This window comes from Dunckerocampus dactyliophorus, chromosome 20 (assembly GCF_027744805.1).
Source record: "Dunckerocampus dactyliophorus isolate RoL2022-P2 chromosome 20, RoL_Ddac_1.1, whole genome shotgun sequence".
Taxonomy (NCBI): domain Eukaryota; kingdom Metazoa; phylum Chordata; class Actinopteri; order Syngnathiformes; family Syngnathidae; genus Dunckerocampus; species Dunckerocampus dactyliophorus.
The window spans coordinates 6,732,528-6,760,177 of NC_072838.1; the positions used below are offsets into that span (position 1 = coordinate 6,732,528).

The window sequence follows — 27,650 nt, forward strand, 5'->3', positions numbered from 1 at the left end:
TATTGAAGTGCTACTGATAACATAAAATACCTGGCAAATGAAAGCAGTAAATATATAGTATACAGCAGCAGTATATAAATAATGTACAGTAGCAGTACAGTATATAGCTAGCTAGCCAGAAGAAAAAAGGTACAATAATGCACTCGGATGCATGCATTGCATGCTAGCAAAAGCTGTTGGGCGTTTTGCTTGCGTGACAAGCGTCAGGCTGCCACATGCGCACGTCTGTTAAAATTTGGTTGAGCTTCTTCATCCACAAATTCCTCTCGTCTTTGGTGTCTGCGCTCAGCCAGTTTCTGCACAAGACAACAATGAATGACATTTTCAAATCAGCAGGGAATCAGTACTGCACGAGTATTATTAAGACAGTAATAGTTATGAGGAGTAACAGTAATAATAAAAATAAGCTTAACAATAACTCAGCAATCTTATTGCCAACATCACCTTCATTATAATTAAAACAACATGACAATACAATAGATAAATCAGTGAGTTATGTGGGGATGTACGTATGTATTGTGTGTGAGTGTATATGTATGCGTGTACAGCTAACATTAAGCTCCCCTCCTGATTTGTTCTTGCGCCCCCGCAGCCTTTCAAGCTACACACGTGGATGCGGATTCGGATAGACTAACTCCGCGGTAAAATGCTTATATCTATAACAAACGGTATCTGTTCACTTGTAGCAGCTCGTTATGTACAAGACCCAATTCCAGTGAAGCTGGGACGATGTGTAAATTGTAAATAAAAACAGAATACAATGATTTGCTAATTATTTTTCAACCTATATCCAATTAAATACACTACAAAGACAAAATATTTAATGGTAAACTTGTTATTTTTTGCAAATATTGGCTCATTTGGAATTTGATGTTCCAAAAAAGCTGGGACAGGTGGCAAAAAAAGATTATGGAAGTTGGGGAATGCTCATCGAACACCTACAGGTATTTGGAACGTCCCACAAGTGAACAGGCTAATTGGGAACGGGTGGGTGCCACGATTGGGTACAAAAGCAGCTTCCGTGAAATGCTCAGTCATTCACAAGCAAGGATGGGGTGAGGTTCACCACAAGGAATTTGGGGCTTTCATCATCTACGGTCCATAACATCATCAAAAGGTTCCGAGAATCTAGAGAAATCACTGCACGTAAGCGGCAGGGCCGAAAAACCAACACTGAATACCTGTGATCGTCGATCCCTCAGGTGACACTGCATTACTGTGTAAAGGATATCACCATATGAAGCGTAAAATACGACAACGGAGACCCCCGGACTGTTGAACAACATCAAGAATGGGACAGGTGATGTAACACAGTGGTAAACATACCCGTGTCCCGGCTTTTTTGGAATGTGTTGCAGCCAAAGTTAATGATTATTTGCAAAAAACAATAAAGTTTATCAGTTTGAACATGAAATATCTTGTTTTTCCAATTGAATGTAGGTTGAAAATGGTTTGCAAATCATTGTATTCTGTTTCTATTTACATTTAATACAACATCCCACCATCATTAGAATTGGGTTTGTAGGGGGGGAAAAAAAGCTTTATTACTATGTTGCCTTGACTTTAGCTGCATTGTCTTTTGCATAATCATTTTAAATTCTTGTATATTGGTAATGTTTGATAGCAAATGCTAACTGAATATAACACATGAACTGTGCATCCTATTGAAGGTTACGTAGCTATTTTTGACTGACACAACTATTGAGGAATTATGTGTAATTATCCATCCATTTTCTATGCGGCTTATCCCAATTAGGGTCACGGGGGTATGCTGGAGCCTATCCCAGCTGACGTCGGGCGAGAGGCGGGGTACACCCTGGATTGGTCACCAGCCAATGTGTAATTATCTTTATTGGAATGTGTTCATTCCACATTCTAAAAACATGCAGGTTAGGTTAATTGGCGACTCTAAATTGTCCATAGGTATGAATGTGAGTGTGAGTGGTTGTTTGTCTATATGTGCCCTGCCATTGGCTGAGGACCAGTCCAGGGTGTACCCCGCCTATCGCCCGAAGTCAGCTGGGATAGGCTCCAGCATGCTCCCGCGACCCTAACGAGGAGAAGCGGTATAGAAAATGGATGGACGGCCATATTGAATATAATGACATCAACCACACCCATGCGGGCCCAGAGTCGCTTCCCCCACTGAGAGGGAAACCTACCCACGACTGTAGCCCCACCCCCGCGCGCCTCAGGGAGGTTGAACACCCAAACCCCGCCCCCAAGGAGCAAACCCCCGGAAAAATGTAAGTAAAAATAATAAATAAATAAAAGCACTCACGTGCACACAAACACCGTGAAACCCCCCACCCCCAATATTATTAGCATTATAAGTAAGTATTATAAGACCACAGTACTAAAAAGTATGACAAAGTTTAAGCAAAAAAAAAAAAAGAAAGCAGTAATGTTACAAGAGTAGAAGTGCAATTCTAATGCCCACTTCAACACTGATATTTTAAGTCTCCCTCTGGTGGACACAGACCGTCATTGTTTAAAAAGACATTTTTTTACACACCTGTTTGCCTTTCATCCACACACAAACGTAGTTTCTTGTCTTTAAGTATCAAGTAAAGAGGCGCTCACCCGCTGCTAATGCTACAAACATCGTAGCGGCGAAGTTAACATGCTAGCAGCAAGTAGGGTGTAATCAGATTAAACACTATCTCCTTACATTAGATGTCTTATGCGTCTAACTTGTGCTATATTCGCGTCTTTTCAGGGCATCGATGACTTCCGTACATGGGAAATGTAGTCATTTTGGATCAAAACAATAATCTACATCCGCAATCTGCAACTTCTATAAATTACGAATGATTGACACGGTCATAAATGAACAATAACAGCTGTGATTTAATAAACATGCAACTGAAATTAACAGATGATACTTCACAACATAGGTTACAACTTAAGCTGTTTTACATTTGATCTACTTCAGACATAAATTGTGTTTTCTAAATGACTAACACCTAAAATGAAATTCTGTTTCACTAAAACACTGGCATTGCTTTTCTACGATGGCTGTACCATGCCATCTACTGGCCGAAATTGTAACGACAACCCGGTCAATAGTGTTTCTCACCTCCCTTATCAAAATGATGGCTCATGCTACTTTCTCTGGCTCCATTTTGGGTTGTTTTCGCAACCGTGATCAAAAGAAAAGCAGAGACTTGAGGTGAGAAACACTAATGAATTGAAGAAATAACTCAAAAGATGGTGTCCGTGTTGATCTCGTTGCCGCAGTGTGTCTTTGGCAACAATCATGTCAGGTAAAAGTAAGTTTAAATAATCATTTATCCCTTTCATTTGTCATTTATATGGATTTAGAATTGTTTTCTGTATGTGAAAATATAATTGTAAAACTAAAAACCGTGTCTTGTGTTAAGATTTGTGAGACTTGTGGCATAACTGTGTTATTTGGCAAAGAACTACACAGTCAACCGCTGATGGCATCATAGACAAGGCGACGGAGCTGACTTCCGCTTCCTGTTTCTGTGTGTTAGCAAGATAATAGGCTGCTAACAAGGGCATTTGTAATAAAAGTGCATTGAGTTGGACTCATGCAGTGTATTAGTAACCCGACAAGACGCACTCCATATTGTACACACCGCAAAATCCACAGGCAAAATTTTCAACATTAACCAAAAAACACACTAACTGGGGCATATGCTAACAGGGGTTCCACTGTATTACCATGGGAACATACAGTCTTCCCTCGCCGCTTCGGGGGTCGAATTTCACAGCTTGACTCAATGACTCAATGTTAATAAATGGAATATTTCCGTAGTTAGAGCGTACAAAAACTGTTTATGGCTTTTTAAATACGCTTTTGAACATCATTAGAGCCCTGTAGACATGAAATAAGACCCCTAAAGTCATTTTTACACTCCTATACATTGCAAGTCTCGTGCTGCAGGGACTCGCGACGGCTGAACGCTAGCCAGCTAACAAGCTAACCAGCCACAAATGTATTTCTTCTGAACTTAAGCCAAAAACGTACCACTTCCACAGGGAAAGGGAGAACTTTTTCCCCCACTCCATCATGTCGGACATGCCATGGCTGATGTTGTGACTTCGTGCTAAGATAATGTAAGGTAATGTCCCTATGTTTTGTGTCATTAGGGACCAGAATACTACATATCACTTGTATTTCAATATGCTTTGACTAATAATAGACCACAGTACACCATTTATTAATTAATTAATTTCAGAAAACCTCAATATAGCGTGTGAGTGATAATTCATCTGCAATATTGTGAAGGACAACGGCATAAGGCATTGAGAAGACGCATTCAAGGACGTTGTGATGATATGTAGTATTCTACACTGGTCACTAGGTGTCAGTAATGTTACATTGATGAGACAATAGCCACCGCGGAAAGTACACTGTCAAGAAAACTAACATGTCAGTCTATATTATGTCCTATTTATGTCTTAATTCCTGTTACTATGTCTACTATAGTGGGTAACAGGAGTGTAAAGGTAACTATAGGGGTGTTATTTCATGTCTAGAGGGCTCTAATGTTAAAAACCGTATTTAGAAGGTCGTAAACATGTTTTCTGTGCCGTAACTACAAAAATGTTTCTTTATATATTAAAAAAAAGGAATCCTACTTTTGCAGAAAATTCACATATCGCAGTCGGGTCTGGAACCAATAGAACGTGATAAACGAGGGATTACTGTGGTATTACAGTAGATGAGCGTGGTACTTACGTGGTGACACACATGGTGTTCTTGCATTGACTGACGAGAGTCTCTTTGTCGTCTTCTCGCTGTGGCCGGGCCGTGATGAGCTCGAACGTGTTCGGTCTGGCACAGAACTCACGGTTGGCTGGTTCCACCGCTATACTGGTACAGTTGGCCAGGTTGATGCGACCAATGGGATTCTGGCAAAATGCACAAACAACTTGTCAGAACAAAACCATGATGATAATGACTGGTGAATTTATGACTTAGTCATCATTTTATTTCTATGGTTGAGGCACAGTGTTCCCTCGCTCTATCGCGGTTCACCTTTCACGGATTCGCTACTGCTTTTTTTTTTTTATTATTACAGCATGAACGTTGTTACAGGATGAGCCTGGCTCTTTAAGAAGAACTGCATGGTGGGAAGTTGAGTGTCTCTCTCTTCCCCCCTCTGTCGTCTGTCTGCGCCACCCATTGTTTTCAGCATCCTGATTGGCTACAGGCCGTTGTCAATCAGTCTCCTTCGTGCAGCCCTGCGTGTCTCCTGTGTCATCGCTGCCTTGCTTGCTAGCTTGTAAATGAATCTTCGTTTCGAAGGAGGAGTCCTGCAGCAATATGTTTTAACAAGGATACAAAAACGCTACAGTACAGCGGAACGGCGCCAGGACGAAAAGGCGCGGTCACAGGAGAAAAAATACGTGAGTGACTTGATAATTTCTTGTGTCCGACCTGTAGGTTGATCATTAAACAAGAGAGAAACGTGACAAAATGTTATTGCCTGTCTGAGAAAAGTGTATAAAGTGTACGGCGAGGGGTTTTACAGCCTTAAAACATATAATAACCACAAAAAAATGAAGTTGGCTACATCGAGGATTTCACTTAATGCGGGCTATTTTGGGAACATATCCTCCGTGATAAATGAGGGAAAACTAGATAAATGACGATTCTGCTCAACTTGCATGTCGTACAAATAAAAAGGCATCTTTTTAGACAAAACGTGTATGCTTTGCTTTTTAAAAGCACCGTTTAATATCCGGCACCGTTTCAAACGTATCGATTTGGCACCGGTATCAGATATCCATCCCTATCCCTTGCTAAGTGTTTCAAGAAGCTGGTTTGAAGCTGCAACAACTCAACAAGGTTCCAACGCGATGTTTTGGGTTGTATAGAGGTTTACCTTTCGTTTTTCATCATCCGGGTACGTCCAGTAGGAGATGCAGTACCCTGATAAGACGCACCATCTTCTGTGCCAGGCACCAAATCCGCTAACGTCTTCAAACATTGTCTGGAGGAAGAGCAAAGTAGGATCAACGGGTCAATATCATAAGAAAACTTCCTGTTCTGTACAGTACTTCCTGCACTGGCTATTGATTCATCAATGTAATGTTACTGACATCTAGTGACCAGTGTAGAATACTACATATCATCACGTCATCTTTGAATGTGTGAATGCCTTATATTTACTGTATATTTTACTTCATTTAGCCCAGGGGTGTCCGAAATGCAGCCAGCGGCTGTTTTTTTGTTGGCCCGTGGCGCTTTAGTTTAACAAGAAAACAGCAGCAAAAACCAGCTGTAATAATACAACAATAAAAAGAAAATATTAAGAGAAAAAAAAAAAGTTGTAATCTAACAAGAATAGGTTGTGATTTTATGAGAATAACAGGAAAAATAATGTCTCTTTAATAGCATAAAGTTGAAATATTAAAAGAAATAAGATGATTTTAAAGTGTAATATTATGAGAAAAACAAAACAGTGAATAAAGATGTAACTTTTTGAAAATGAGTTAGCAGAAAAAGGGATATTGTTGTGAGAATAAAGTCATTTTATGGGAATAAAGTCATCATTACAAGAAGAAATATTAAAGTAAAAATAAATGAACACTAAACAAAATGGCATATTAGGAGAAACAAAGAAATCAACAAATAATGTTGTCATTTGGGGAAAATTAGTTTGGGGAAAATGTTTGTTATGGGAATGAATTCAAAATATTATGGGAATAAAAACATAATTACGAGAACAAAATTTCCAAGTAGAAAGTTAACATATATGGGAAAAAAAAAACAAAAAACATTTTGAATAACGTCTAACAAGAAAAAAAGTTGCAATTTTAAGAGAATAAACTTGTAATATTATGAGGAAAAAAATAATGTCATTTTAGTAGCATAGAGTTGAAATATTAAATTTATTTATTTTTTTTTTTTAAATTGTAATACAAGAAACAAAACAAAAAGTAATTCTTGGAAAATTTGGTTGGGGGAAAAAGTTGTAATATTATGGGAATAAATTCATAATATTACGAAAAGGAAGATTATTTAAGAAATAAGTTGAAATAATTGGAAAATGAAAAAAAACAACAACAGCAAAAATGGGCGGAAAAAGAGCAAAGACAGACATTCATACTAATAAAACGCCTTTCCACCTACGTTACAAAAGATGAGATGCATTCTTTTCTTCTTAGCATATGTTACAAAATATCAACATGACCCGTGCATCCTTTAATTTTTCACTATGTGGCCTGAAAATGCTTAATTTTGGACCAAAAATTTGAAGTGTGACGTGGCGAGGGATGACTAAATGTTTAGTATTGTTACGATGTGTGCTTGTCCAGCCTGTGTAGGGACTACATACGGAAAGAAGCTGACATATTAACGTATCACGTATGTGTTCACTAATACAGTACGTACGGTCCCTATTTTAACAATCAATTCATACAAAATACGTGGGACATACTGTAGTTTACATACTCAAAGCAGCTCCTCAAACACTTTACAGTGATACAGTAGGTCAGGGGTGTCCAAACTTTTTCCAGTGAGGGCCACATACTGGAAAACGAAAGGATGCAAGGGCCACTTTGATATTTTGTAAACCAACACACAGATGTGCTAAGAAGCTATATGTAGCTTAAAAAAACTGCATTTCACCTTGTATGTAATATGGGTGAAATGCTGCTAAAAATGATGGGTTTTTTTGCCATAATAATAAGAGTTTATTCTTGTAAAATTGCAACTTTTGTTCTTCATTCGATTATGACTTTTTTTCTTAATATTTTGACTTTATTCCCGTGAAATTACCGCTGATTTTTCCATTTCTTGGTTTTTTTAATCTTCCAAATATTTCATTTCAGCTTTCCTCTTGTAAATTTTGTCCTCGTAATTATAACTATATCTTTTAAAACAAATATGATATGTGTTTTTTCTTTATTTCTTTTTATTTCACTTTTACTAAAATTATATTTTAGCAAACTATTTTTTTCTCTTAATATTTTCATATTATTATTATTATTATTATTATTATATATTAATATTTTGTTTTGTGTTTGTATAATTTTCCAAATATTTCAACTTTCTTCTTGTATGTTTTCTTCCAATATTTTGACTTTATTTCCATGTTATAAATTTTCCCCCAACCTAAGTTTCCAAAATTACAACTTTATTCATTGTTTTTGACTTCATTAAAAAATAAATAAATAAATAAATAAATAAATAAATAAATAAATAAATAAATAAATAAATAAATTCTTTAGTATTTCAACTTAATGCTGTTTTCCCATTTTTGGTGCTGTTGTTTTTTTGTCTTTTTAAGTTTCCTCGTTAAATTACATTTTTAGACTGTGCCGCGGGCCGCAAATGGCCCCCCGGGCTGCACTTTGGACACCCATGCAGTACGTAATTCGTGACCCCGGATCTACTGTGTTGATTTGAAGGGCTTGCACTCACCAGGAAGCCTTTTTCCTCCACTCTGCAGCCAACTTCGCACTGCATCTTCAGGTGGACGTGACCTTCCAGAGGACATAAGAACGGCACCTTGAAGCACAAGCAGATGGACGTGTCAAGTCAAGTCATGGACTCAACTACCTCACTTTCATACCTCTCATACATCATGTGAAAGAAAGATGGTGAGACAGATCGAGCACAGCCTCCTGTAGGACAGGACAGGCCTGGACGGTCACACATTTCGATATATTTGGTACCTTTAAGATGCTAAAAGTAACACTAAAAAAACGTGATGGAGTGACGCTGCAAAAAAGTGGCGAGGGATGACTGTAAATGTTTAGCACTGTTACAATGTTTTTTTGTCCAGTCAGCTGTGCTACGCTGCTGCACTGTACGAATAAAAAAAAAATAATAATAAAAAAAAGGAAAAACAGCTTTTTAATAACATAACTTTCACTTTGAACCAATCTTTTTGCTTTTGTAAAAACTCAAATATCTAAACTATACCAGCATAAACAACACAAAAAAGGTTGTTTTACATCAAAATAAGAATGCATTTCCAAATATAACACCATGAACTATTTACAATTTTCACATATGGAACTGAACTGAGCGGTGTATGTGCGTGTGTGCATGTGCATGCATTAAAATGACCCTACAATGCGTAACCTTCTGCACGCTATACCCCTCCACGTTCTTCCACTTCCTCCTTGCTGTCGGGTATGTTTTTTTTCCCATTCAAATTCAAATGCACTGCTGCCAGCCGTTTTTATGGCTTAAAAAAATGCTCTGAAACGCTAATGCATTAGTATGCAATTGCGTCATCACCTCGTTTTGCCTCTCGTGCGAAAAAAAAAACATATAAGACGTATAAATACATGTTTGGGTCAGGTGTTCGGGATTATAAAATCGTATAAATACATCTTTGGTATTGCAAGACTTAATATAAATGATGACTTATACTTATAATATAAAGTAATTATATATTATAATTCTATTAATAATGTATTATAACTATTATAATAATTACTATTAGCATTTTTGCAATTGTAACAAATACGTCATAGAAATTTGAAGTGATAGTAATATTTTCCTAGCTTGTTTCTCATGAATTCTTTCAAAGAAATGTAGTAAGAAGAGTACATATGTAATATTTGACACCCTATTAAAGCATTACAATTGTGAAATGGATTTAAAATGAGTAGAAAAGCTGCTGGTTTCAATACCTTCTCCAAGGCAAATTTGTTTTTCCCCACGGAAGAAAGAGTCAGCTTGTAAGATCCAACCAGTACAAAGTTGCTGGTCCGAACAGCGTTGGGGCCTCCTGGACTGGCAAGAACTATCAAGAAACAATTTGTATGTTGTTACTACTAGGAAATCCTTGCCATCAGAAAGGGGCGTCACATGATTACATTTACACAATTCAACATGTCTGAAAAGGAGTAGAAAGAAGCAGAATTCATTTAATCTTACACCTTCTCCATTTCTATTGCTCATGCTTTCTTTACTTCCTGTTTTTAACAAAATATGTAATGCATGTTTACATTTTACCATTAAAGGTTTGTTTACTTCATCTGTTTAGATGTTCTACTGGGGATAGAAAAATATCATAATAGATAACTTATGCAATAATGACGAAAATGCAAAAAAAAAAAGAAAAGAACAAAAGCGCGATGGATAATGAGTAACATGAGTGAAGAAAGTAAGTATAAATAAAAACAAATAAGGAGATTTATGATAATTGATTGACGGTTTATGCAGTAAGGAAGGTGAGGAAAAAAACATTTTAAAAAAATCAGCAAATAAGAGTCATTCAAATGAAAATAAATACAAAAAAAAAAAGAATATAACAAGTTATACAAATTATACAAATCACATTTTTAAAAAGATACATGACAATTTATCGGGAAATCACATTTTTAAAAAGATACATGACAATTTACATATATTATATATATAAATATGAATAAATAAATAAATCATGCTGTTTCGTAGTTGAAAACAGCCTTCTATTAGTCAAAAACATACACATTTAAGCACATTTTACATATCTTTGGCCTTAATTAAGCATTTCATTGCAAAAAGACGGGTAAATGAAGTAAAATACAAATTTAAGGCATTCAGAAGACGCATTCAAAGATGTTGCGATGATATGTAGCATTCTACACTGGTTAGTAGGGGTCAGTAATGTTACTGTAACAAGTACTGTCCAGAACTTTCCCAATGCTAACATGTGTGAGTCTATATTAATTAATATAATAATATATAAGTGTTATATTCTCTTTTTATGTCTACTATACTGGGTAATAGGAGTGTAAAGGTGACTGTAGGGGTGTTATTACATGTCTACAGGGCTCTAATGATGTAAAAAAAATAAGTGTATTTAAAGTGTCAAAAAGGTTTTCTATGCTCTAACTACAAAAATATTCCATTTATAAATAAGGAATTAAAATAAATAAAATAAATTCACTTATCACGTTCAGGTCTGGAACCAATTAACCACGATAAAGGAGGGATTACTATATGTGCATATATGTAAGTGTGCTCACACATAAATATTCAAATCTGTTCTTTTTTTTCGCAGTTTGTCTTTTCACCCATTTTTCTTTGGACATACCTGGTGTTTGGCTGCCTTTCTGCAAAACAAAAAGGAGACAAAGGGATTTGTCAAGTGGCCACTGAAAGCAGCTGTTGAGTCAAGCAACATATTGTACATGATAAAAGTGTCACTTAGAACATGATCAATCACTTATGCCGAACGAAAATGTGCAATTGTTATGCAGTTTACATGTGTATTTGTGTAACATATAGGCTTTTTTTTTTTTGATACAATGCCATCTCTGAAACCACTGTTGGTAACATATGCTAGCCGCTAGTATTCTTATGTTTGAAACTTTAATATAACACGCAAAACACACACAAGAAAAAGCTGTAAAGCTCGAGGAAGGACTGTAAGGAAAAAGTGTATCAAAACTTACTGTGATAGCCAGAAATCTCTTTGGGGTGATTGCCTGACAATGGAGAGAATAATTGATGAATTTGCTTGAAAAGGTAAAAGAAGTAGAGTGGGTTGTAGTAGTTATGGAGCAGTTGACATGCCAATGAATGACAAAGTGCGGCCTGGGGGCCATTTGCGACTCCTGGTTGTTTTTTTTATTTTTTATTGGCCCACTGCACATTTTATTTTTGAGAAACAAAACAAAGTTAAGTTGTAATCTTTGGAAAATTTGACAATGCGGGAAAAGTTATAATGTTATGAGAATAAAGTCAAAATATGGAAATAAAGTGATGATTACGAGAAGAACATTTTGCAAGCAGGAAGTCGAAATAGTAGGAAACAACAGCATACCGTAAATAGAAAAAAAAACAGCTGTAATTTTACTCGAGTAAAGTCAAAATATTAAGAGGAAAAAGTCGTATTCTAAACAAGAAAAACAGTCACAATTTTACAAGAATAAACTTGTCATATTATGAAGAAAAGTAATGTATTTTTAGTAAAAAAAAATGTTTAAGTCATAATATGAGAAAAACAAACTAAAGTTGTAACTTTTAGAAAATTAGGTTGGTGAAAACGTTATAATAATAAGGGAATAAAGTCAAAATTCTGAGAAGAAAATTTGCAAGCAGAAAGTTGAAACAGTGGGAAAATGTAAAACAAACAGCAGAAATGTAAAAAAACAACAGCTGTAATTTTACAAGAATAAAGTTGTAATATAATGAAGAAAAATAACTTTAGTAGTGATTTTAGTTGCATAGAGTTTAAATATTAAGGGAAAAAAATAACATTTCTAAGTCAGAATATTATGAGAAACAAAACAAAATAAAAGTTTTAATTTTTTGAAAATTAAGTTGTGAGAAACGTAATATTGTGGGAATAAAATCATAATATGATAGTCTAAATATTACGAGAATAAAGTCTAAATATTATGGGAATAAAGTCATAATAATGAGGAGAAAATTTAGAAGAAAGTTGAAATGGAAATTAAAAAAAAACAACAAATCAGCAGAAATGGAAAAAACAGCTGAAAATAAAGTCAAAATATTAAGAGAAAAAAAGTTGTATTGTAATAAGAAAAAACGTAACAATTTTACGGGAATAAACTTGTCATTTTAGTAGCAGAGAGTTGAAATATTAGCTTTTTTTAAAACTATTTTTTAAAAGTTGTAATATGAGAAACAAACAACAAAATAAAGTTGTAATTTTTGGAAAATTAGGTTGAGGAAAAAGTTATAATATTATGGGAATAAAGTCGTAATGTTATGAGAAGAAAATTTGTGACGATTATTTAAAAAGAATTTTTTAAAAGAAAAGCTGAGATGCAGTTGTTTGTTTCTTTTTTAATATATATAACATCTTAGCATATCTTACAAAATACCAAAGTGGCAAAGTTGCATTGTTCCATTTTTCACAAGTGGCCCTCGCTGGAAAGACTTTGGACACCCCTGTTTTAGACAGTGCAGGGCTTTGCTAAATGTGCTGTTCATGCCGACTAACACAAATCATAAACATGCTTCCTATTAATCTGAATAAACACATAAATTGTTTGATCTATCATCTAGCGATATCCTAGGCAAAGCAAACCTACCTTTGACTTGCCAGCTTTCTTCTTCTTGTCACCACTCAGCTCACGTTTTTGAACCTGAAGGTGTAAAAGTCTGACTTTATAAAGTCCCACAACTAAACACGGCAAGATGGAGCCAAAATTGAGAAAAAGGCAAAAGTACTTGCCAGGTAGTAGACGTCAATATCGATGCAAAAGTCACTGGAGACATCAGATCTGACATATGAGAGGAAAAGTGTGACGTTGCTGAAGGAGATGATAAAAAGGTGTGAAGGTGTGAGGAATGCCGGCAACAGGGGAGGCTTACATGCTGAACGTTGTAGGGAAAGTGAGGGTGTCGCCACTGAGACCACGGTGTGTACTTGCGAGGGGCGTGGCCACCATGTTTTCTGCTCCAGACCGAATCATTATGAAGAAAGAATACTTGACGGATTCTAAAAGCAGGGAGACAAGATGCCATGAAAAGAATTCTTCTTCTTTTGTAATCACTGTGATAGATGCACTATAAAGAAGAGCTCTGCCTATGGCGTCAATACACTGCCAAAATCCGCACGCACGGCTTCTGTCGAGGAGAGTGGCCTTCATGTGCGCCGATTACGGTTTTTAATGCATGCGGTTTATATATTTATATTGAAGCCACACGTGCCTGCTTTACAGTTCAGGGGTGTCCAAACTTACTGAAAAATGAAAAGATGCTAATATTTTGTCCCGTTCACGGGACGAGACAATACATGAGATTGGGCCTGCGAGAACAAGACAAGACAAGATTTTAACATTACTTTTAGGAAAATTACAGTACAAAGAAAAAATATGCGACAATATATTCTCAGGGCATTCAATTGATCACACCTGGACTGTTCAGCTCGTCTTAGAAGACGTTTCGCCTCTCAGCCGAGCAGGCTTCATCAGTTCATGCTCAAAGAGTAGGTGGGACACACACCAGTCAGACTAGATAGGACAGCTGTAGTCTAGTTCATGCCCAAAGAGTTGGTGGGACGCACAACAGTCAGACTAGATAGGACAGCTGTAGTCTAATTCATGCTCAAAGACTTCGTGGGACACACACCAGTCAGACTAGATAGGACATCTGTAGTCTAGTTCATGCTCAAAGACTAGGTGAGACACACACACACCAGTCAGACAAGATAGGACAGCTGTAGTCTAGTTCATGCCCAAAGACTTGGTGGGACGCACAACAGTCAGACTAGATAGGACAGCTGTAGTCTAGCTCATGCCCAAAGACTTGGTGTGACGTACAACAGTCAGACTAGATAGGACAGCTGTAGTCTAATTCATGCTCAAAGACTTGGTGGGACACACACCAGTCAGACTAGATAGGACAGCTGTAGTCTAGTTCGTGCTCAAAGACTTGGTGGGACACACACACACACACCAGTCAGACTAGATAGGACAGCTGTAGTCTAATTCATGCTCAAAGACTTGGTGGGACACACACCAGTCAGACTAGATAGGACAGCTGTAGTCTAGTTCATGCTCAAAGACTAGGTGGGACACACACCAGTCAGACTAGATAGGACAGCTGTAGTCTAGTTCATGCCCAAAGAGTTGGTGGGACGCACAACAGTCAGACTAGATAGGACAGCTGTAGTCTAATTCATGCTCAAAGACTTCGTGGGACACACACCAGTCAGACTAGATAGGACATCTGTAGTCTAGTTCATGCTCAAAGACTAGGTGAGACACACACACACCAGTCAGACAAGATAGGACAGCTGTAGTCTAGTTCATGCCCAAAGACTTGGTGGGACGCACAACAGTCAGACTAGATAGGACAGCTGTAGTCTAGCTCATGCCCAAAGACTTGGTGTGACGTACAACAGTCAGACTAGATAGGACAGCTGTAGTCTAATTCATGCTCAAAGACTTGGTGGGACACACACCAGTCAGACTAGATAGGACAGCTGTAGTCTAGTTCGTGCTCAAAGACTTGGTGGGACACACACACACACACCAGTCAGACTAGATAGGACAGCTGTAGTCTAATTCATGCTCAAAGACTTGGTGGGACACACACCAGTCAGACTAGATAGGACAGCTGTAGTCTAGTTCATGCTCAAAGACTAGGTGGGACACACACCAGTCAGACTAGATAGGACAGCTGTAGTCTAGTTCATGCCCTAAGACTTGGTGTGACGCACAACAGTCAGACTAGATAGGACAGCTGTAGACTAGTTCATGCCCAAAGACTTCGTGGGACGCACACCAGTCAGACTAGATAGGACAACTGTAGTCAAGTTCATGCTCAAAGACTTGGTGGGACGCACAACAGTCAGACTAGATAGGACAGCTGTAGTCTAGCTCATGCCCAAAGACTTGGTGTGACGTACAACAGTCAGACTAGATAGGACAGCTGTAGTCTAATTCATGCTCAAAGACTTGGTGGGACACACACCAGTCAGACTAGATAGGACAGCTGTAGTCTAGTTCATGCTCAAAGACTAGGTGGGACACACACCAGTCAGACTAGATAGGACAGCTGTAGTCTAGTTCATGCCCTAAGACTTGGTGTGACGCACAACAGTCAGACTAGATAGGACAGCTGTAGACTAGTTCATGCCCAAAGACTTCGTGGGACGCACACCAGTCAGACTAGATAGGACAACTGTAGTCAAGTTCATGCTCAAAGACTTGGTGGGACGCACAACAGTCAGACTAGATAGGACAGCTGTAGTCTAGCTCATGCCCAAAGACTTGGTGTGACGTACAACAGTCAGACTAGATAGGACAGCTGTAGTCTAATTCATGCTCAAAGACTTGGTGGGACACACACCAGTCAGACTAGATAGGACAGCTGTAGTCTAGTTCGTGCTCAAAGACTTGGTGGGACACACACACACACACCAGTCAGACTAGATAGGACAGCTGTAGTCTAGTTCATGCTCAAAGACTTGGTGGGACACACACCAGTCAGACTAGATAGGACAGCTGTAGTCTAGTTCATGCTCAAAGACTAGGTGGGACACACACCAGTCAGACTAGATAGGACAGCTGTAGTCTAGTTCATGCCCTAAGACTTGGTGTGACGCACAACAGTCAGACTAGATAGGACAGCTGTAGACTAGTTCATGCCCAAAGACTTCGTGGGACGCACACCAGTCAGACTAGATAGGACAACTGTAGTCAAGTTCATGCTCAAAGACTTGGTGGGACGCACAACAGTCAGACTAGATAGGACAGCTGTAGTCTAGTTCATGCTCAAAGACTTGGTGGGACACACACCAGTCAGACTAGATAGGACACTGTGGTATCTAGGTCAGAGGAGTGAAATACTCGCGAGTCACTTAATAATTTCTTGTGTACAACCAAGCAGGTTGATAATTACAATTCAAACAAAATTTGTTGTTTAAACAAAAGAGAAATGTGAGAAATGTTAATATCTGTCTTAGAAAAGTGTATAAAGCGTATGGTTGCACAGGCTGCAATTTGGACACCCCTGGTCATACATGGATTACAGTTTACCTGGCTTATTGGCAGTGGAGCAAACAAAGTCTGCCTTGAGAGGCAAGCGGAACTCCCGCAGGCTGATGGAGCCCTTGGAGGCTGAGATGCCAGTAGGCTGGAGGAGCGCAGGGTTTTTCTTCTGTCCTGCTGGGCCCTCACCCTTCAGGCGCTGTAACTCTGTCTTGAGCACCTCCCTCTTCTCGGCTGAAGTCAAACAAACAAAAAAAACATTATTTCAAGGCTGTGGCACCCACAGCAGAAACCAAAATAAATATAGTGATGTCACCAGTAATGAAGACCTGCAATACGGTTGTCGTAAATGTGTTGCTAGGTTGGCTGTATATTGCACCGTATTCCGTCGCCCCCAAACCGGACCCCCTCAACGCCTAAAAATTCTGTCCATAAGGCCAAAGAACTTACTTGCAACGAGCAAGAGTCGCTCCGCCTCAGCCTCCACCTGGGATCCTTTCCCGTGTTCTTCATCCGTGCAGCAGTTGAGCGCCTGGCTGGCCTGGTGGATGATGGTCTGCTGCAGGTTCATCTCATTTGTGAGAGCCTACACAGACACCAAACATGTCACCATAGACACGGCTTTATTATGTCCAACAACTGTAAGCAGAGTTGAACAACTGATTCCCAACCTTCATCTTCTGTTTGATGCTAAACAGGCTGGAGCCTCGCGCTTCCTCTGCTCTGCCAGAAACGTCCTCTTTTCTCACCATCACGTCTTTCATGTTGGCTCTCCCAGTCTCCTTCACTCTAATGGACCTATATGCATCAATGCTAACACACACACACAGTGGCAAAACAAGTATTTGATCCCTGATGGCATACATTTTTATAGTAGATTTATTTTACCAAAGAACCCCTAATCTTAACCTTATATGTCATACAGATGTATTTAAATACCACATTGGATGGAGTACCTGTAGGGTAGTTTATGATCGTCCTCAGAGGCGACTATGCTGTCAGACGAGCCGCTCTTTCTTATGTTGGCTCTCTGGAACTGACCAGGTTTGTGAACCTTGTCGGGCGTGTCATTCTTCACCATGAACGAATTAGCTGGAGTTGACGTCTGCACAAAGAGAAAAAGACAATTCGTAATTTAAATTGTTGTGTCATGTTGAGTTAAACGATCACCGAAACGGAGTGAGTGTGAATGATAAATGTGGCATGTCCCTAAAGCCTGGACATACAAATGACACCTATAATGTACACACAGTGACAGTACATTATCACTGTACTATTTCATTCGGATAAATAAATACAGAGGGAGGCAGCGGACACTGAGTCCGAGTGGGCCACGTTCCGTGCCTCCATTTTGGAGGCGGATGACCGGAGCTGCGGCCGTAAGGTGGTCGTGGTGGTAATCCCAGAACATCAGCGGTGAGGAATGCAGTCAAGCTGAAGGAGTCCCATTGGGCCAAATCCTCCTACCGGCAGACCAAGTGGTTTGTGGCTCTGGAGGTCACCAAGGCAAAAACTCTGACGTGGGAGGAGTTCGGAGAAGCCATGAGATTCTGGACCACCATCCGCTGTCTCAGGAGGGGAAGCAGTGCACAGTCAACACCATCTATGGTGGGGACGGTGTGCTGCTGAACTCGCCTCGAGATCTGTGGAAGTAACACTTCGAAGACCTCCTCAATCCCACCAACACGTCTTCCAATGAGGAAGCAGTGCCCGGGGACTCCACGGTGGGCTCTCCTATCTCTGGGGATGAGGTTGCCGAGGTGGTCAAAAAAGCGCCTGTACTGTACTTCATGGAGGAAAAACATGGTCCTATGGTGTCCAATGTAGCAGGCCAACAAAAAAGAGCTGCAGGCCACAAACACTGGACACCACCGTGTTAACAACAAGACACATTTTATGAGGTGAGAGATGATGGTGTAAATAGGTGCAGAATAAAGAGGACCTGTTAATGCATACCATTATCCTCCTCTCTGGACTCTTCACCACAGCAGCCACAGTCTCTGCCAGGGGCGTGAGAAGGGACATGGAAGAGATATTCAAGGCATCTTCTTCCTCATCCTCCTCACGATCCTGATCGTCACTCTGCTCAAGAACTCCCTCAAACAGATCATTGATCACTGCAGAGTTGATGGACTGGTCAACATTCATCTCGATCTCCTTGCCCTCGTCGACTTCTTCCTCTTTTGTGCTTTCATCAGTTGTCTCCTTGTCTGCACGGGCAACATCTCTCAGTGGACTGGATGTGGAGGATGGGGGAGGATCTAGCAACCCACAACCTGCTATTGGAAAACAACCGTGCTTGTCACACCAATCGTCATGCATCGGCTAAATGCTTGATCAGGTGTGTACTTTACCGTTTCCCACCCCCGATTATATAATTACAATTACAGTGAAACCTTGGTTTTCGTAGGAATCGTTTTTGGCTGAAAATTATTGGTGTTATTGTTTGCCCAAACAAAGCATGCATTCTCTGTGAGGAATAGAAAGAAGAGTTGGGACAGAATAGACAGATTCCGGCCAGGGAATCCTTTAATCATCTTTATTAGGGCTGCAAAATAAGCCACCGTAAAGCCATAGAAAGTTGCAAACTTTTTCCAGCGAGGGGCACATTGTGAAAAATGAAAGCATGCAACTTTGCCACTTTGATATTTTGTAAAGCAACACATGTAGATATGCTAAGGAGTTATACATATTTCAAGAAAATACTGCATCTCAGCTTTGTCATGTTGGTCAAAATACGTATTATTAGTATCAACTTCACTCTGCTCTTTTTTGACCCCATTTTTTGAATTTTCCAAATATTTAAACTTTCTTCATACGTAATCTTTGGAAATTTGCTTTTCATAATAATATGACTTATTCACACAATATTTTAACTCCCCCTGCCCCACCCTAATTTTCCAGAAATTACAGCTTTATTTTGTTGTGTTTGTTTCTCATAATATTATGACTTTAAAAACATACAATTTTTCCTTTAATTCTTCACCTCTATGCTCCTAAAATGACATTATTTTCCCTCATAATATTATGAGTTTATTCTAGCAAAATCGTGCTTTTTTTTCTCATTAGAATACAGCCTTTTTCTCTTCATATTTTCACTTTATTCTCGTAAAATTCCATTTCTGCTGCTGTTTTTTTTTATTTTCCAATTTTTAGAAGTTTGTTTTCTTCTCGTAATTCTGACTCCATTTCCATATATTTTTGATTTTCGTCAAGCTAATTTTCCAAAAATTACAACTTATTTTTTTTCTGAAAAATTAAAAAAAAATTATTGTCTTTTTTCTTTAATAACAAAATTTTATGCTCCTGAATTAACGCTATTTTTCCTCATAATATGACCAGTGTATTGTCATAAAATTGCGTCTTTTTCGTAGTTAGAATATGACTTTTTTCTCTTGATATTTTGCCTTTATTCTCATACAATTACAGCTGGGGGTTTTTTTTCTTCCAATTTTACAACTATTGTAACTTTCTTCTCGTAATCATGACTTTATTCTTGTAACATTATGACTTTTTCTTGTTATGTTCTAATTTTTTTCTCTCAATATTTTCACTTTATTTTTTGAAAATTACTGCTGATGTTTCCATTTTTGCTGTTTTTTTTTTTTTAAGTTTTCTTGTGATATTTTTAAAATGTGCCGCGGGGCAATTAAAAAAAAAAAAAAAAAAAACGCAGGCCGCAAATGGCCCCTGTGTTGCACTTTGAACACCAGTATTTACATTATTTCCTGTGGGTAAACTTACTATATGAGGTTTGACTGTATTGTACAATGGTAGGGGAAACACTGATGTGCATAGATGCCATCTTATTAACAGTGATCAAGCACAGTCAATGACACATCAATGACAGAAGTGCAAAGAACAGCATGAAAAACATGTAAAATACCTGTGGAAATGCTCTTTGCAGGCGTAGCTGGCGTCTCAATAAAATGTGATTCTGGATGGTCGTCGCTGTCCACTGGTTTGCCAACATGGCCCTAAAAAGAGTATTAAGAATTGAATTCATCCTGAACAGGCAGAGAAGGGGAGAGGGAAGCTCGGTGTATCAAGCTAGTCTAGATCTATGGCAGCACAAGTAAGAAATCAGGGCCTGCCTTGAGTCAGTCCTGACTAGAAAAAGGTGACTTTAAAGTTGGCATTCTGTTGGCAGACATGACTTACGGGCATTTGTACATGAACCCACCTTGCTGTCTATGGTTTTCTTGGTTTCTGCCCCTGCCTCTCTGTTTTTCCACATATTATTCCCCCGGAAGCGACTCTGAATCTGAGCCAGTTCGGACTCCCGCTCCTGAAAAGCGGTGGATTATGGTGAATTTACCTTCCACGATATGAAGGATAAGCGAAAGAGATAAATACAAGGCTTGCACACCAGTTTTTGTTTCTGGATGAGATCAGCTGTTGTGGTTTTGGGTGTTTGGGCGGTCCTGAGAGCGAGTCGAGTGCTGGGTGTCGTTGTCTGGGAGCCACCCCCTGCTGGGGAGCACTGCTTGGTGCGCTCCTGGCATCGCTCTTCAAATCGTTCCAGGAAAGACTTGACACCTGGGGGTCACAAAAGGGTAAAAACCTGTATTTCCAAGCACCTTTTAAAGAGATTGCGTGACAGAGGAACTCACACATGCAACTCTTATGTGATCGCTCCTCCTCGCCACTTTGCGCTTTGAATTTTACAGCTCAAAAATACATTCATGAATAAATCATGCTGTTTCGTGGTTGAATTGCCTATTATTAGTAAATTAAGCATTTTCGTATACAGTGTTCCCTCGCTGCAACGCGGTTCACTTTATGCAGCCTCGCTATTACGCGTATTTTTATGTGTGCAATTTTTTACAGGGTAACATGCTTTTTTTTCGCAGCGTATGAACCATTGTGTTCTGCGTACTGATTCGCTAAGGGAGAACCCGCATTGTCTTTGCGTCCCCATTGGCTAAGGGACTGTAGACCATCAATCAATCTCCTCCAGGCCATATGTCCTGTACAGTACAGAATGCGTTCAGCTTGCCTAATTTACATAATTGTTCGATCGCTAGCAGTGTGGCTCTTTAGTGCTGTATGTTTGCAAGTTTTCTCCCCGACAAAACTCGCAATGTCGACTAAACACTCTGCACCGACAAAGGTGCATCCAAGAAGTGCAGCTGCAGGGCGCCATTAGGGAATAAATTAATCTTCTGTTCGTACCATAAAGGAGGAAAATAATAACATAAGGATGACAACAGCAATACATTTCAACAAGGATGCAAAAAGGGCTTTAACTGTCGGCAGCAAGACCACGGAGAGTCCTCCCATCTGCGGATGCCGTTGCAGAGGCAAACATGAGCAAATTTCAAGCCATCATCGAGGAAGGGGGATCTAAGCCTGAACAAGTTTTAAAATATGGATGAAATAGGTTTATTTTGGAAACACTACATCGCTGATTCAGCCCATGGACGAAGGCGTGATCCGCGCTTTTAAGGCCCTCCATGCGCAACATATATATCTTCTCATGTCTGAGAAAAGTGTACAAAAGTGTGTGGGGAGGGGTTTTACAGCCTTAAAACATATATAATAAACGAAAAAACATATCCTGTAAACGAAAAAACATATGCACTCTAAACTAAAAAAAAACGTAATAAATGAAAAAACATCTGGAAACGAAAAAATATATAATGAATGAAAAAACATACATAAAAAATGAGGAAAAAAAATCAACTTTTACTACATGGATTTCACTTACACTGGTATTTTTTGGAACCTAACCCCGGTGTTAAAAGAGGGAACAATGTACACACCCGAAGTAATGTCCTTCCGTGAGGTTAGATTTTTTTGGGCGGTGCACACCACGCTACGCGAGAGGGTTTGTATGTGGAGGAGTGAGCCGGTGAATAGGAAGAAACCCTCCAGTAAATGTGATCCAGTCTGATTTTCTAAGCAAAAAGCATCATGACTTACCAGGAGCACTGGACTTTCCTTGCGGGACGGTGGCGCTGGGCGTAGAGGCTTTAGCACAGAGTTGGACTTTCTGAGGGGTGCATGATGAACTGGGAGCTGTGGAAAGGTCTTTATTTTTCCAAGACACTGATGTGGAAGATGAGGACCCTGGGGGCACAGGTGTTGTCTTCTGGGGGCTCGTCACTGGCTGAAGGGTTGATGTGGCTGCGGGAGTGTCAGCCTTCTGGGGGCTTGGAGGAACCTTTGCGCCTGGTTTGGCTAAGGAACGTGAAAGCTGTTGATAGATAGACACATACATACATACATACATACAGTGTCAGTGTCACTAGAGGTCGTTGTTAATGCAGCAATGAGACCATGAAACTTGATTCGGTTAGAGTGGGACCTAATGGAACGCTAGCCACGGTTCCACTGTACAAACAAAAACATCTGTTTTAGCGGAAAAAAAGAAAAGACCTGATTTGAGACGAGTGAGGACTTGCTGGCAGGTGAAGTGGAGGCTGCGTGATCAGCGGCCTTTTGTTGAGCGCCCGCAGCCGTACTTGCATCCTTCGAGCTTATCTGGGGAGCAGAAGCTGGAGCGAGCTTTGCTGGAGCGAGCTTTACTGGAGCTTCCTCTTTGGGTATGATGGCATGGCTTACATCATCTTCCCAGGACCCAATGGTGGCAGCAAGGTTAGCCAGTCTGCCTCTCCTTCCTACTGGAGTTTCTGAGGACGCGGTAGGGCAGGAAAAGGATGTTGGGACATCATCTTTTTGTCTCAGCAGGGACAGAGGTGTAGAGTCTGCATCAGAAGTGTCTGTCAAACAACCTGAAAGGGGGGGGGGGGGGGGGGGGGGGGGGGGGGGGGGGTAATATTCATTTAATCGTAAATACATTTGGACTGCCACAGAAAAATGTACTTTTCTTAGATTTGGTGCTGTCTAATCAGTAATCCTTCGGTTAAATGGTCCCAGACCTGAACATGACAAGTTAATTTCTGCAAAGTAGGATTCCATTTTTGTAGCCAGAGTATAAAAAACAGTTTATGGCCTTCTAATGACATGAAATAACATCCCTAGTGTCACCTTTACACTCCTATTACCCAATTTAGTAGACATAATAAGAGCGAATAAGACATATAAGAAATAATATAGACTCACAAATGTTAGCATTGGGAGAGTTCCTTGTTGTCGTTCTATTCTGACTTCCTGTTCTGTACAGTACTTCCTGCGGTGGCTATTGTCCCATCAATGTAACATTACTGACACCTAGTGACCAGTGTGGAATACAACATATCGCAACATCTTTGAAGGAGTCTTCTGAGTGCCTATGTTTTTGTTTTACTTCATTTAGTCATTTTGAAAGTAAATTAAGTAATTTTTTTTTACTACTAATTTGCCGTATTCGACCAGTTGAAGTGCAAAGTGGCGAGGGATGACTGTATTTACATCTGGATCGGACGCACGGTTTAGGAGATAACACCTTTTGTTTGAACAGTTTTCATGTGAGCAGAAGTATTGGAACATTTGACTGTCAGGTGTTGTCCAGGTGTGTTGTATTACATTGCTTATTCCATCAATAAACAGCACTGAATGTCTATGCTCAGTTTCAGATTGGGTAGGATAGGTTTTGACTGTGTAGACTGCATTTAGAGGTCAAAACAACATGAAAACTAGAGAGCTGGTTGAAAAACAAGCAATTGGGAATCTGAAATGGAAACAGTTTCACTTCCCTATGCTCTCTGTATCTGTATTTGCATGGATTACTTTGAAGTCTTTCTTTTGCCTTCTATTGTTAACAGTGGTAAAATGTAACTGTGGAGGAGCGATGTTTTAGTTTTGACTGGATAAGGCTGGAAAAAACCCTTACCATGATCACCATCCCAGAATTTTCTCTGTTCAGCAAGCTTGCGCAGACGAGACTTCATGCCAGTGGCAGGAAGAGCGGAATCTTCCGCTGCGTCCTCCTTGTTCTTTGGTGTTTCAGGAACCGTGGCGACAATTCTGCTAGCCTGCATCTTGGGCGGAGCAGTCACAGCCATCCTCTCTGACTCAACAGTTTTTGTCTCTTCCAGCTGAGCAACAGGACGGCCATCACTCCTTCCCGTAGAGGATGCGGGTCGGACGCTTGTGGGGCAGACCGGTGGTTTCTTGTCTGATGGGGGATCTTGGAGCACAGGCGCCACAGGCTGAATCTTGTCTCCCTCGACAGGCTGAACATTTTCCGATGAACACCTGCGCTTGGATGGAGAAGGTTTGGTGGACATCTGTGGAGCTGTGAGAAAGGAAACATAAGTCGATGCGATGACGTCCTCGATAAATTGAAATGTGCACGTATGCGTGTGTTTCATCTGCTCGTCTCTCTGTGCCACACAGGCTGGATGACAAGGGTTCACTACAGAGGGTTTAGCAGTTAGCTTGATGAGGCCGCATACGCTAACATGAAGAAGGCACGGAAGCAATGGTTTTTGAGGTGAATGTCACAGCGAGCAGCCACAGGGTGGGAACATTTCACGGAACACGGAGAGCGCATGAACACAGACGACCCACACGGACAGTTTTCTTAACTGGGGAAAAAAACAGGCAGCGGAGGCTTCGTCTCGACAGTCAGCGATTACTAAGGTGTTTGGCCTGCAAATATAAACAAAACAGTGCAAAATGGTGCGCGCTCACAAATAGTGTCGCTGGCTACATTGCAAAAATATACATACAGGCAACTTCTGTGTCATGCTAATGTCTTACACCGTACACTATACTTGAGTACCATCTAGTTTTTCAAATGTAGTACTCCTCTCATGACAAATAATGAAAAAATGGTCTAAAAATTGTTGTCGATAAAATCGATTATCGACGATAATTTGTAGCACAATTATCAACCTGCAAAATTTGTTATTGTGACATGCCTAGATACTGTACTGACCAGTGGCTGGCTCGCCGATCACACTGTTGGTGTCAGCCAGAGGCTCTCGGGCTCTTTTCACCATCTGCCGATTTGCTGCATTTGGCCTCTCTGCTATTTTTTTCTGGAGGTTCTCTCTGCGAGCCCGAGTCCGCTCCAGCAGTTTCTGGTTGGATTCAAGTAGTCATGACATCATGAAAACATCACCAGCAAATGGCTAATACAATACAAAAGGTATATTTAAAAGTTACAGAGTAGAAAATACACAAATTGCAATCTTGATTCACACTGACACATCTCATTGCTACATGTCCACTTAATGCAGGGATATCCAAACTTTTTCCAGCAAGGGTCACATAGTGAAAAATGAAAGGATGCAACTTTGCCACCTTGATACTTCGGAAGGCAACACACAGGCCTGTCGAGACGATCAATAAATTGCGCTAAATAAAAACAAACTCGATAATTTTGCCGGCCTCAATATATTGACATGTGCACATGTGTTCGTTTTCCTCCTCTCTCTATCAAACAGGCTGGATGACAAGAGGGTATCTGTCTCAACACCTGGGCGTGTTGGTTCTATAGTGGAATGAACAGAGTGAGTGAACCCTCCTGTCAGTCATTCAGTCTCTTTGTCCCAGTGGGCGGGGCTGCTTGCGAGTAGGGACGACAAAGAAGAGTCGAATATTTAATTCAGTATACGGTAATATGATATTTTGCCCTGCAGGGAGAAGTTTTACTGCAGTGTGACTCAAGTGTGCCACCTATGACACGTTCCTGCAGCAGCATGACAACGCCTGCACCACAAACTCACTTTTACATTCCACTGGGGTGAAGTCATAATATTATGAAAAAATGTACAATGATTATTGAAGGAGAAAGTTGAAATATTTCGATTTTTTTTTTAAAGAAGCACAAATATGGGGGGAAAAAACAGAGCAACAACCAAAGTTCATACTATTAATACACTTTTTCATCGCTGTCACAAAGCTGACATGCAGTTTTTTTTCTTGAAATATATATATTTTTATAAAATATCAAAGTGTCCCTTGCATCCATTTTTCAGAATGTGGCCCTTGATGGAAAAGTTTGGACACCCCTGAACTAAAGTTATTATTATAAGAATTTCTTGTAGTGAGAGACGTTATATACTTGAAGGATTTAGCTTTATATCCCAGTTAAAAGTACATTATCATTGCTCTTACAGCAGTCTGATTTTGTCACCTGTCATTAAATACAGCTTTCAATGTGAGACTATTTTAGTGACTCGTCCAATAAATAATACATAAATACATAATACAAACTAAACAATTGGAATTGGGCAATTACGTATGTGATCATGTTTTGTGAGGTTTCAAAGTACTAAAAGAAGTAATATTACTAGCTGCATAAACAAATATATTCACAAATCAAATCCAAAAGTCGTAGCCACGTATAAAAGATATAAGTACATGTACTCACCTCCGTAAAAGGATCCATTCGGACTACAAATATTAAAAGTGTAAAGTATCTGTAGCGGCTAGTACACTGATGTGTGTACAAAGTGAAGAAGACTGAGTGTCAACGTGTCTTCTTCTCGGTCGTCTTTCCTCTGGAAACGGAAAAGAAAAACAACTTCTCTTCAAATTTGAATTTCCGCGCTGGATCTACTACGCACGCGCAGCATTTGGACTTCGACCAATCATAATGAAGAATACTGCACCTACGCTTAATCAGCCTATCGGAGCCAAGTGTCTTTCCGCACGTCGTACACATCCATCATGGCGCCCCTCCCATGTTTCTCAATCGGAATACTTTCGTCAGTACAGTACTTCAGCATAAGTATACACTGTATAGCAAAGTTGCAAGAGCCCTAATATCTTTGGTATACTGTATAGTACTACTGTGTTACTGAGTTAGTCCCTCCCTTTCCCTTCCCGTTACGTAGCCAATGGACGACGGTTAACAGTGGCAATAGCGCACAATCCATCACTGTGTATATAATATACTAATTGGAGTACACCGACTGTGTTTCACCAACATGACTAGAGAAATGGCATTTTATCTCCATGAACAGCAAGTGTATTACCAGATGTGGCAAATCATTCGGAAATATTCATTATAATTTCAAGTAAAGTAACATTACAGAAGGTGGCGCCACATCCCTATGCTTTGACACGTGTCACTCGTTTGAATTTGAACCTTGTCTCAAAAAAGCAATAAAAAGTATATTGGACTCAATCAAATTTTCCCATAAGAAATCATTTAAATCCAATTCATGCGTTGGAAAAAGCCAAAAATGTTAACACAAAACACGTTTTTATAGTTTTACAACTATAGTTTTGCATGCAAAACAATTCTGAATGTGTATAAATGATTAATCAAGGGATAAATGAACATTTAAGGTACTTTTACCTTCAATGAAGACGTGATTGTTGGCAAAGACACGATGTTCTTGAATTCAATAGTT

At 39.6% G+C, this 27,650-nt stretch overlaps 1 protein-coding gene across 3 annotated transcripts; it reads right to left on the minus strand.

Moving 5' to 3' along the window:
- Nucleotides 1-26,787, minus strand: anln (anillin, actin binding protein). 3 transcript variants are annotated; one of them, XM_054763966.1, is made up of 24 exons: nucleotides 26,663-26,787; nucleotides 25,223-25,367; nucleotides 24,173-24,577; nucleotides 22,963-23,132; nucleotides 22,777-22,881; nucleotides 22,321-22,594; nucleotides 20,765-20,934; nucleotides 20,579-20,683; nucleotides 20,282-20,372; nucleotides 18,352-18,674; nucleotides 17,352-17,500; nucleotides 17,067-17,208; nucleotides 16,846-16,981; nucleotides 16,444-16,629; nucleotides 13,271-13,397; nucleotides 13,131-13,179; nucleotides 12,988-13,041; nucleotides 11,380-11,412; nucleotides 11,019-11,037; nucleotides 9,628-9,740; nucleotides 8,405-8,491; nucleotides 5,862-5,969; nucleotides 4,712-4,884; nucleotides 1-296 (listed from the first exon to the last, which is right to left on the minus strand). In XM_054763966.1, exons 1-24 carry the CDS (start codon nucleotides 26,678-26,680, stop codon nucleotides 164-166), a joined length of 3,315 nt encoding a protein of 1,104 aa, XP_054619941.1. In that variant the 5' UTR covers nucleotides 26,681-26,787; the 3' UTR covers nucleotides 1-163. The 3 variants fall into 3 exon arrangements, with proteins under 3 accessions (XP_054619941.1, XP_054619940.1, XP_054619939.1); XM_054763965.1 differs by having other exon boundaries at nucleotides 18,352-18,671; nucleotides 22,777-23,132; XM_054763964.1 differs by having other exon boundaries at nucleotides 22,777-23,132.
- Nucleotides 26,788-27,650: the final 863 nt, after the last annotated feature.